The following is a 10860-nucleotide window of genomic DNA, read 5'->3' on the forward strand; positions in this document are numbered from 1 at the left end:
GCATCACATTTCCTGCCTGCACAGGAACACACGAACCACCGGCCGGGCGGCAGAATACGGAACAGCGACACAACCCTTGGTTAAACGGCTAGCACAGGCGCATGTAGTTAGCGGTTAGTTATTTGAACATGTTCGCTTATCAGTCTCCTTGTGCAAAAATATGAAGGTGATTGCGTTTGCTCAAAACTGCGCCACTGGCTGAGACTATTGTGTCAGTAAACTAACGAGACATATACTGTACCGCACGTACCCTCCCTGCTTCTTCTCCTCCCTGGCCCCGGTCCCGGCCCCGGCCCCGGCCGCGTTTAGCTCCTTGCCTCCGGTATTGGATATCTCAATGGCGCAGCCGAGAGAACCAGCCCCGGGAAATGTGGAGGATGACAAGACGGACGGTATCAACGACGCAGAGCTGGCACTGAAAGGGATCAATATGCTCCTCAACAATGGATTCAAGGAGAGCGACGAGCTCTTCAGATTATACAGGTCTGGTACTGTCTATTTCAGAGACAATATGCAGTCTTTTCTGTCTGTTTTGACGTTTTAGTGATGGATAATTAAATATGCTCTAGGGAGTTGTTAAATGTTATTACAACTTTAGCTATTGTGTCCAAAGTACTACTGTGGTCAACCAGCATAAGTAGAAGCCATCCCCACCTTTATTCCCTGCAGCACTGTCTTTGCTTAGCTTGCAAAACAAAACCCCAAACATCCTTGTCAAGCTTGTCTACTGTAGCACCATATGATCCGGTCACAAGCAGGATAAATCTTGTTTAAATACCCTGGGCAAATATCCACACCCAGAATGTGTCTTTTTTTTTTTTTTTTAATATGGTGACACTGATAGGCTGCTACAAGTGTAAATATGCAAATGTTTTCAAAACCGACATGCCTAACAGGTTGGCAGTCCTGTCATGCCAGTAGCTTGCTCCCATTGACTTTAAACAGGGTTGTGTTAAATGTCTCATCTTGGCCCAGCTAGTTTATTATCAAAACCACACGTCAATTGTTTGGATAGTTGCAAAACTAAGTTGACTAAGGAATGTAGTATCCACAGTTAAAGTCCACAGTTAAAGATTAAAGTTGCAATAGATCTCTAACCCAGTGGTTCCCATCCTGCGTGTTCATCCTGAGGATATACGGGACATTTTACAGTAGAGAAAAACTAAAATGTATTCATCTATGCTATGCTAAATAATATTTTTCCACATTAAACATAATTTAGTTCCTTTTTTTGAGGATTTACTGGAGGATTTCTACCTTTTTTTTTTTTTTTTTTTTTTTTTTTTTTTAAATAAATAAATAGTCCTTTTCAAATAAAGAACACGTGATGGGTCACACAGACATTACTTTGCTTTTTAAAGGAGTCACCATACAGGCCATAGTCCACTTACTGCTTGCATGATTTTTCATGGCAATCCTACTGTGCTGTTATTATAAGGGCTGATTATCTCCTAGGAAATGTTTGCTTTTAACTTGAATGTTGATGCCACAGAAGGGCAAACCCTATGTGTCCTGACCCCTGGTGAAGGCTTAAATGTCACCTCTTCCACTAATTGCATTTAGCACTATGTGTCATCCTGATTGCATTAGAAAAAAAGGAGGGAAGCGAAAGACTCCTAACACAGCAAATGAGGATGAGCTTGTGACTGCCTGTACTAAGCAGTTTCCAGAGTATGTTCCCCTGGCTCTGTTAAGGGGTCATTGTGTGTTGCATTATGGGGGGTTTCAGTGATGCAGTCCACACCCTTATTGAATCAAGTTGCTTTTGTCTGACTGTCATCTTGTGCCTCAACATGTCCATGTCTTAACAGTGAACCAAACCAGTGCTTGATGCATGAAACTGGCTGAACACATTTTTGTCACTCATGTCAGCCGTGAACTTTAATGGCCTCTAGATCCGTTCCCTGTTCACACAGCATGTCTTTCACTGACGTGTCCATTATCTGTTCTTCATCCTCTGTTTTAGGAACCACAGTCCTTTGATGAGTTTTGGGGCCAGTTTTGTGAGTTTTCTGGTGAGTTAAGCAAAATCTTTTTGCAGCACTCTATTGTTTTACTTCATAGTTTAATTCCACTTTAAAACCACTTCTGTTTCATGATGAGGTTCAAGGAACTTCCCTTTTTTTTCTGGCAAAAAACTATAGGTGTGACTGACTAAACTGATAAGTGGATTGAAATTCAATAGAAACAAAAGGAAGTCGTTAACAAAAATGTATTGGGAGTGCAACCCTCCCATATAAACAACTAAAAAGCATGTTCAGAGATTATGATGCAAGCTAGCAGAAAAGTTGGAGCCTGTGCTGCCAAAATAATTATAACTACTTAATAAACTGATCAATTTAGAGACACTATAACTTAATTCATTAAACTAGAACCATAAAACTATTGTAAAACTCAAGGTAAAAGAAAAAGTTCATTTAAATTTAACAATTCTACTTCCTCATTTTATATTGAAGTGATGAACCAATAATTTAATTTTAAAGGGGTGATAGAATAGTTATATAGGGTATTTCACACTGTTCCTAAAGGTCTCCTAATAGGGTTAGGAATGGTAAATTTATCACGATGAAATCCCCCGCTTCGTCCGACGACTGAGCAGTTCAATGGGGAATCAAAGGCAAGGGCACGGGCCGGCGCACGTCAGTGATAAGTTCTCAATTCCAGCAATATCCAATAAGGTTTTTCATTTGATTTACAATCTTGTGTTTCTGATATTGTCAGATGCGGTACGGAAGTTCCAAGGGGCCAAGGAGGAGGGGTCTGGCATTGTCTTTAATTTTTGGGAACTTTGGTAACTGTCATGTTCGTTTCATCTGCGGTAAAGTAGATCTGACATTGTATGTAATTCTAAGGAATTTTGGTACCTGCCATGGTCGCTTTATCTACGGTACAGAAGGTCTGGCATTGTGTGTGATTTTAAGGAATGTTGGTACCTGCCATGGTTGTCCCTTTTTCTTTCTTTTCTTTAACTGTATTGGTTGGGCTGAAAATGGCCCGGTTGCTATTCTATGGGCCCTAAACTACCCTGTGAATATGGCCCTATTTGGAACAAGAGCTTTTCTTCCAAATATGGTCTGCTCATGAATATTTAGATGAGCTGCGCACTGATTGGTTGAGCGAACCACATACACATAGAGTGGAGATGAGACAGCAGGTCTCAGGCTTCAGACACTGCATTGTTATACATTATTTGTCTGCTATTTCATTACTAAATTCACTTCTGAGACTTTTTGTATGTGAGAAATCAACTATGTAAAGCTCAAATATGGGCCGTTTTCCGAAAATGTATGGCTAATTGCAAATTCGGTAAGACGTGTCGGACTTCGGGAGCTCTTGACGAGACAGCGGCAGGCTGCGGCGCTCCATACCCAGGGCAAAGTCACCGTTTCTGGGTACCAAATGTAGTCCGGAGCTCGGAGTTGGCCGGCTGCCACACAGACACAGCGCTGCCCGGTGCACAGGACGCACAGCACTGCCCGGCGCACAGGACACACACACACACACACACACACACACACACACACACACACACACACACACACACACACACACACACACACACACACATACACACATTCATTACAACTAGTGTTGTTGTAACGTTACCCTTGGACATAAAAAACCTCCACCAAGGAATCACAACTCACCCTGTAGCTAGTCAGCACAGGGAACACTGCATTTACAACCGTGGTTAATTTTCAATATCCTTGGAAAAACTTCCAAACTTTCTTCTTTTTAAAGTACACAGCACAGCTTGCAGAAGCTCGTGTGTGAGATCCTGACAGAGCTCCAGCTCATATAACGGGTCTGTGAAGGGGGAGAGGCCGACCGGGAAAGCATCAAACCCGGCCGGCAGCCACCACCTGTCGCGGCAGATTGTGAAGCTTCTGAAGTCCGATACAGTCATACAAAATTTGCAATTGGCCATACATTTTTGTAAAACAGCCCATATTTGAGCTCTACATAGTTTTTCTTGCATAAAAAAGTCTCAGAAGTAAATTTAGTAATGATATAGCAGACGAACGATGTATACAATTTCTGAATTCTGCGCGACCTATTCAGAAGCCTAAGCTAAGCTAAGCTAAGCATACAGTGGTGTATGTAAATTTTGGGCCGTGACCATTCTCTTAATACATCCATGGGCGTGACAAAGGTACAGGTCCTGAGCTATTGACGTCAACTTCTAGCTTTGTTGAGATTCGCCCGTTTTCAGCGGCAGTTTCAAATTGTGAGATTTGCATAGTAAAGCGGTGTCAATTGGATTTTTAGCTTCTATGTATGTTCTATTTTACCCACCAAACTGTCAATATTCAACTATGACAAGGTAAACTCGGTTTTGCATTCTATCACCCCTTTAAAATGTAATTGCAAAATTGATTTTAATGTGTCTGCTTATCATATTCCATTTAACAGTGTTTGTCTCCTGCTTTAAAATTTACAGTTTCCATTTTGTGTTCACTTACATTTAGAGACGGCGCTCTTTAATTTGGAGATGTACAAGCAGTGTGCCACCTAAAAATTAAATCAAGCTTTTGTTTTAGTTTAGTTTTTCTAATCTAGACTCTAGGGTTCGATGTGGGATTAGACATTTTGCTTCACTAGTAAAACCTGTCGATCCCCAGCATTAATTTGGGAATAGTTGCATGTTCATAATTGCATGATTATTTATCCGGCAAACCTTTTGTAGAATGCCATGATGACGTTTGAGGAGGAGAAAATGCAGTTGGCCTTTGAGGACCTCAAAGCTACAGAGAGACTGTGTGAGAGTGAAAACGCCGGTGTTATTGAGACCATTAAAAACAAGATCAAGAGGAATGTGAGTAACCTCTTCAACACTTGACTGAATTGAATGTATACAGTATGATGTGTATAGAACAAATGTACCGGTAATTCTTGGAAATGAGCATTTTATGTTGGACCATAATGTCCAGGTTTACAGTTTGTTAGCTTGCTTGTTACATCAGTCTAGTGTGAGGTGTCTGTGTGGGCAGATGGACTCTCAGAGGTCGGGGGTTGCTGTACTGAACCGACTCCAGAGGCAGATCATCATTGCAGACTGCCAGGTTTACCTCGCAGTGTTGTCTTTCATCAAACAAGAGCTGTCATGTAAGGGAACCTTTAGTCCTTGTTTGTTAGCTATGAATGCTACACATTTATCAATGTGAAATGAAAATAAAGAACTTTGCATTTTTGTAATATTACCAGATGCATTTTTTATTTTTTTTAAATACTAGTCCTCTGCAAAGCATTGCATGTTTCACTGACCTCTGTTTCAATCTGCTGACAGCATACATCAAAGGAGGCTGGATCCTCCGTAAAGCCTGGAAGATGTACAACAAATGTTACAGCGACATCACACACCTGCAGGAGAGCAGCAGAGCCTCTGAACAGCGAGCAACTCCGCCTCCATCTGTGTCCTCTGACACGTCCGACCACAGCCTCACGTCTTCACCCGGGCCGAGCCCACCCCTGGGACTGGGCGGCATCAGCCCAGAGGCTCTGGATCGGCTAAAAGGTTCGGTCAGCTTTGGTTACGGCCTCTTCCACCTCTGTATCTCCATGGTGCCGCCGCACCTCCTGAAGATCGTCAACCTGCTGGGCTTCCCTGGCGACCGCCTTCAAGGCCTGTCAGCGCTCACATACGCCAGTGAAAGTAAGGACATGAAGGCCCCCTTAGCTACGTGAGTATGTGAGTGAGTACGTTTGTGTATCTGTATTCTGGCTGTAACTTAAAAGTGACCTAAGTCATTCAGCATAATTTCTCGAACAATGAAAAAAAGAGGTCACTTTTTTGAGAAGTGCTGTCTTATGACGGTGGCTACCACAAGTCATGCCATAAGTAAAAATGACTGCATTGACCAAACATTTAACAAATACAAAATCAACAAAACACAGAAACATGAAAAAAACTCCTGTAAGCAGCTTTAATAACAGACTGATGCCAGGTCCTGCAGCATAAGTTGCCCAAACATTCCTTAATTCTTTCTTATTCCTAGAATATGTTGGCAACTATGTTTGTACTTTACCCCTTTTTACAAATCCAAGAGTGGAACTTTGGTCACGTCTACCAAGTTAACTAAATGTTGATTAATCATGGTCAATAATGGTAACACTATGCTATTTTAGCTTCTTTTTTTTTTCTCTGTATTTGTTAAATATGGTTAATCTCTTTTTATAAACCAGTAAGTTAAAAATCTAAAATGTAAAACAAACAAACCTACAAACTAATTCTAAACAAACATGTTCTAATTTCAAACCAGATGTTGTCATCTTTACACTCCCACTCATTCCAGCCTCTGTGCTTCCCTCCCAGCCTGGCCCTCCTGTGGTACCACACAGTAGTGCAGCCCTTCTTTGCTCTGGATGGCACAGACACACAGGCAGGCCTGATGGAAGCCAAATCCATTCTTCAACAAAGGGAGGCTATCTATCCAAACTCCTCCCTCTTCACTTTTTTCAAAGGCAGAGTCCAACGCCTCGAGGTGAATACATGTTCAGAATAAACCTTACTATCGACTGCTATGTGGCCTAATTCTCCTGACTTGGGGAAAGCTCAATATTGTCTGAGCCTGTAACTCACACCACAAAGTTCCCCTTTCTAGTGCCAGATCAGTACAGCCTTGACGTCCTTCCGTGATGCCTTAGATCTGGCCTCTGACCAGAGGGAGATTCAGCACGTGTGTTTATATGAAATAGGTACTATTTTCCCTCTCAGAATTCAAACCACCTTGCTCGGCGCTAGTCTGCATCATCCTTTCTGATTTGTTGAACATTTTAGGTTGGTGCAGCATGATCGAACTGAACTACAAAGAAGCCTACAGGGCCTTTGAGCGACTGAAGACCGAGTCTCGCTGGTCCCAGTGCTACTACGCCTATTTAACTGGAGGTGGTGACAGAACAAACAAATAAGGCGTTAAGGGCATTTCTTGTGAGTTTGGTATTGGCTCCTAATCCATATTACATTTTGTTGTGTAGTGTGCCAAGGAGCCACAGGTGATCTGGACGGAGCTGTCACGGTTTTCAAGGATGTTGAAAGACTTTTCAAACGCAAGAATAATCAGATAGAGTTGTTCTCCATGAAGAGGGTGAGTATGCATCCGGCTGATTTTTCTATTGCAAATCCTTGCTGCAAAAATACAGTTAAAATAAGTGTGTATGCACACATTTGATCAGGCTGAGAAGCTTAAGACCACCAGTCTATCCAAAGAACTCTGCATCCTGTCTGTGATTGAGATTCTTTATCTGTGGAAAGCTCTGCCCAACTGCTCCACCGCCAAGCTTCAGACAATGACACAAGGTAATCCGTTATAAAATGTTTAAATCATCAAACTAGTTTTTGTGTCGTTTTGCAGCCTCGTTTGTTGTTGCGTCATTGGGCGTAGCGTCATTGGGCGTAGCGTCATTGGGCGTAGCGTCATTGGGCGTAGCGTCATTGTTTTTTTCTTGTAGTCCTGCAGGGGATTGACAATGCCTCGTGTGCAGGGCTGAAAAACCTGCTTCTTGGTGCCATAAACAGATGTCTTCATAATAACAAAAATGCCATTCAGGTACTCTTATGTCTGATTATTCAATGTATAGGATGTGGTGATAATAGCTTATAACTTATCTAGTCTGCATAACCGATTTCCCCAGTTTTTCCATCTGGCTGCCAGGGATGAGGTTGGTCGTCTGAGCAATTCCTATGTGCAGCCCTATTCCTGCTATGAACTGGGCTGTGTGCTGCTGAACACCCCAGAGGTAGGGGTGTGTGGTTGAGAGAAAGAGAAACTTGTTTCCCTCATCTAAGATGGTGGAAAAATTACACATTTTGTCTTTTTTTTTCCAGTCTGCAGGGAAGGGCAGAATGCTGATGCTTCAGGCTAAGGTACAGTTGGTTTCTTTATTGCATGACTTTTTTTGCTTTCTTTTTAAAGGTTTGTACTGGTTTGTATTTGTTTGATTGTTCATAAACTTTTAAGTAGGCAGTAGCAAGTTCTGACTTATTCTCCAGTGTTAATTATTAGTTTACCCCTGACGAAGTCTAGCTAAGATCTCTGAGATCAGAACATTGCCTTTTTCATTTTTGTAGCGCAATTAGTAGTATCCAGGTTTTGTCTTATTTCCGCCCTCAGTCAAAGTTTTGGATCAAGGCCCTGTAAACGTTTTTAGGATGTGGGAACTTGGACAGATCAATACACTCGCTGCCTGATCAGATAATAGCATATATAATTAAGGAGCGGCAAGCCTTGGTTCCCCTTGAAGTCTGTAAACTTAGTACAGTGGGTCACAGGAGTTGATGGTGTCCGTCACTCCAGCTGGAAAAATAGCAGCCAACAAGCTCCATAAGCCATGGATGTAGACTGGGTTTGTGTGGTCGGAGAAACTGCCCGCTCAGCCACCCGATCATGAGGCACTGACCAAGAAAAGAACGCCCCCCCCCGAGAAGGAAATGTGTTCAGCAGTCCTGAGACTGTGCATACACATCCGCCTTCACAAGGGGCGAAGCTCATTTGCAGGGACAAGCACAGGCAACATTCATGTTTTCCTTGGACACTGGCTGAAGCTATGCCAGGTCCCTGTCACTAGGTCTTTGTGGAACAGCCTCTTAATTGGACTTCCCCTGTTACGCTGCGCCATGTGGAGGAAACCAGGGATATTTTGCGCCCTCCAGGAGAGGGAGAACTCACTCTGACAGCATTAAATCATGACGGAGCAAAGCAGGCCACATCCCATCCACACTGAGCTGACTAAGTGGTGTGCCCCAGAATATCAGGTGTCTGAACATCTTTTGTAAGCACCAACAATCGACAAAACGGATGTGGTGAAGGCAGTTCCAAAAGGCTACATGAGTTTGTCTACACAATGCAGTAAATGGTGTCTGCATTGCCTGTGGTGCGCTGGGTGCAGCCTCTCCCACCTGAATAGCATTGGAGATGTTTAGTGCAACAGCATTGACTTTGTTAGTGGACGGGTTAGTCTCGCTTTGCCACACCTTCCTCCACAGCACTGCGGAGGAGGGTCTGGCTAGTCCACACAGCATTCTGGGATGGGAGAAAAACGTGCTCTGGTTTATTGGCATTACTTTAAACCAATCACAATCCGTCATGGGCTGCGCTAGGCGCCGGACACAGCCGCGGTGCCACTGCAAAATAGCCTTCGGAAAGGAACTTGTTTAGGTGGAACGTGTACGTTCAAAAGTTGTTTTAGTCGTGCAACAGAAAACTCAGATTGGACAGATAGTCTAGCTAGCTGTCTGGATTTACCCTGCAGACATCTGAAAGCGTAAAATAACGGGCATCATGGCGGAATTTCCAGCGGCAACGGAGCAATCCCTGGGAGTGGAACGTCGTGGATATAGACTAGTGAATGGGCAGCTGACATTGACGGAGCAAAGATCTCACTCTCTGCTCAACATGTCATAATGACTTCGTGTAAACCTACACGGCCACTTTCTTAAGCCAAGTGGCGTGTTATCTGTACGCATTTTGAGCGATCCACGTGTGTCTACACTGTATACAGCGGACGTAAACATACACGCCACTTGGCGTGTTATCGCCAGAAGAAAGCTACGATTGAGTTTAGGAAACGTGACACGCGGGTTGGGTTTAGGAAAAGAAGAAAATGACAGTTGAGTTTAGTTAAACGTGACACGCGGGACACGATCCCCGCTCTCCTGGGTGAAAGTCCTGTGTTTTACCCATCCTCCTCCACCAACCAACCAACCTCCCTATGTGGATTTTCGCCCTTTTCATACTACTCGCTACGGCGTTCACATGCAATCACAAGGTAATGTACTGTAAGTCAATGGAGGCCAAACGGTGTTGATAAACATGCTAAAAAGTGAGTATGCGTCTTGATAACACGCCAATAATGGCATACGAATTGGCATGTCATACACACGCCACTTCATGAGATCAGTCTGCTCTGTTGTTGCTGTAACAACCAACTCTGCATGCCTGAGCAGATGCAGCAATGTCTGACAGGACGAGGCGAGCAGTGGGCTCTCTGCTTATTTAATTGAAATTCTGCCCTATGATTGGGCAGCGAGTGCATTGATCAGTTAGTGTGCGGACTGCAAAGCTTGTTAGAGGGCAGAGCACGAACAAAATACATTTTATTCACCATTTTGTCTTTTTTTTTTACAGGAGGACTATGCTGGCTATGACTTTGAGAACAGACTCCATGTTCGTATTCATTCAGCTCTCGCCTCCACGACGGCTGCTGCAGCCCAGCCTTGACATTTTATCGGCACCTCAAAGAACTGGAAGAAATGTCTTTAAGCCACAATACCATTCGAGTCACCAATGTTACACTGTTTATTTTTTTTATTTTCATATTCTGAGCCAATGCATCATTTTAAAATGTGTGCAATATATACAGTACAGCAGGTGTTTTATGGGAGTACAGTTACAAGAGGGGTTTTACTTTACAGTTACTTAATGTTACTGTACTTTACAATAAATTGGAATTGTATAGTTTAAAGGTTAATTTTAAAGCTAGATGGCAGTCAAATCAGATTAAAAAAAAAAACAACAATTTTTTCCTCTGGGTTGGAGGGAAGTCAGGTCAACTACCGTAATGGCACATGCAGTATTAACTGACAAAGTGGTTAAAATGAAATGACTGCCAACTTGTGACATTTGTGATGTAAAGGCTTTGCTAATCCATAGGAATGAGTACTAAACTTGATTCTTTTTTAAACGTAGCTCCTTTGTTTAAGCAGAATTGTTTTTATCAGTGTAAATATGTCTTGCACACAGGTTTTAATAGATGTGCCATCATCACGAGCCTTGATGCACAGTGCTACTCTTGGCTGTGAACTGGCTCCAATTTATATTGTTTGTTTTAAGATAATAAAATTAATATTGTAAAATGGAATAT

At 42.8% G+C, this 10860-nt stretch overlaps 1 protein-coding gene across 3 annotated transcripts; it reads left to right on the forward strand.

Annotated features, from left to right (window-relative positions):
• Positions 1-13: 13 nt before the first annotated feature.
• On the forward strand, positions 14-10857 carry LOC114564807 (tetratricopeptide repeat protein 39C). Of its 3 annotated transcripts, XM_028592388.1 has the most exons (14): positions 14-483; positions 1967-2015; positions 4688-4816; positions 4992-5106; positions 5288-5681; positions 6314-6482; positions 6603-6696; positions 6779-6886; positions 6976-7085; positions 7174-7297; positions 7450-7547; positions 7633-7737; positions 7826-7864; positions 10125-10857. In XM_028592388.1, exons 1-14 carry the CDS (start codon positions 338-340, stop codon positions 10215-10217), a joined length of 1773 nt encoding a protein of 590 aa, XP_028448189.1. In that variant the 5' UTR covers positions 14-337; the 3' UTR covers positions 10218-10857. The 3 variants fall into 3 exon arrangements, with proteins under 3 accessions (XP_028448189.1, XP_028448190.1, XP_028448192.1); XM_028592389.1 differs by lacking the exons at positions 14-483; positions 1967-2015 and adding an exon at positions 2740-2791; XM_028592391.1 differs by lacking the exons at positions 14-483; positions 1967-2015; positions 4688-4816 and having other exon boundaries at positions 5059-5106; positions 5288-5689.
• Positions 10858-10860: the final 3 nt, after the last annotated feature.

This window comes from Perca flavescens, chromosome 12 (assembly GCF_004354835.1).
Source record: "Perca flavescens isolate YP-PL-M2 chromosome 12, PFLA_1.0, whole genome shotgun sequence".
Lineage (NCBI taxonomy): Eukaryota > Metazoa > Chordata > Actinopteri > Perciformes > Percidae > Perca > Perca flavescens.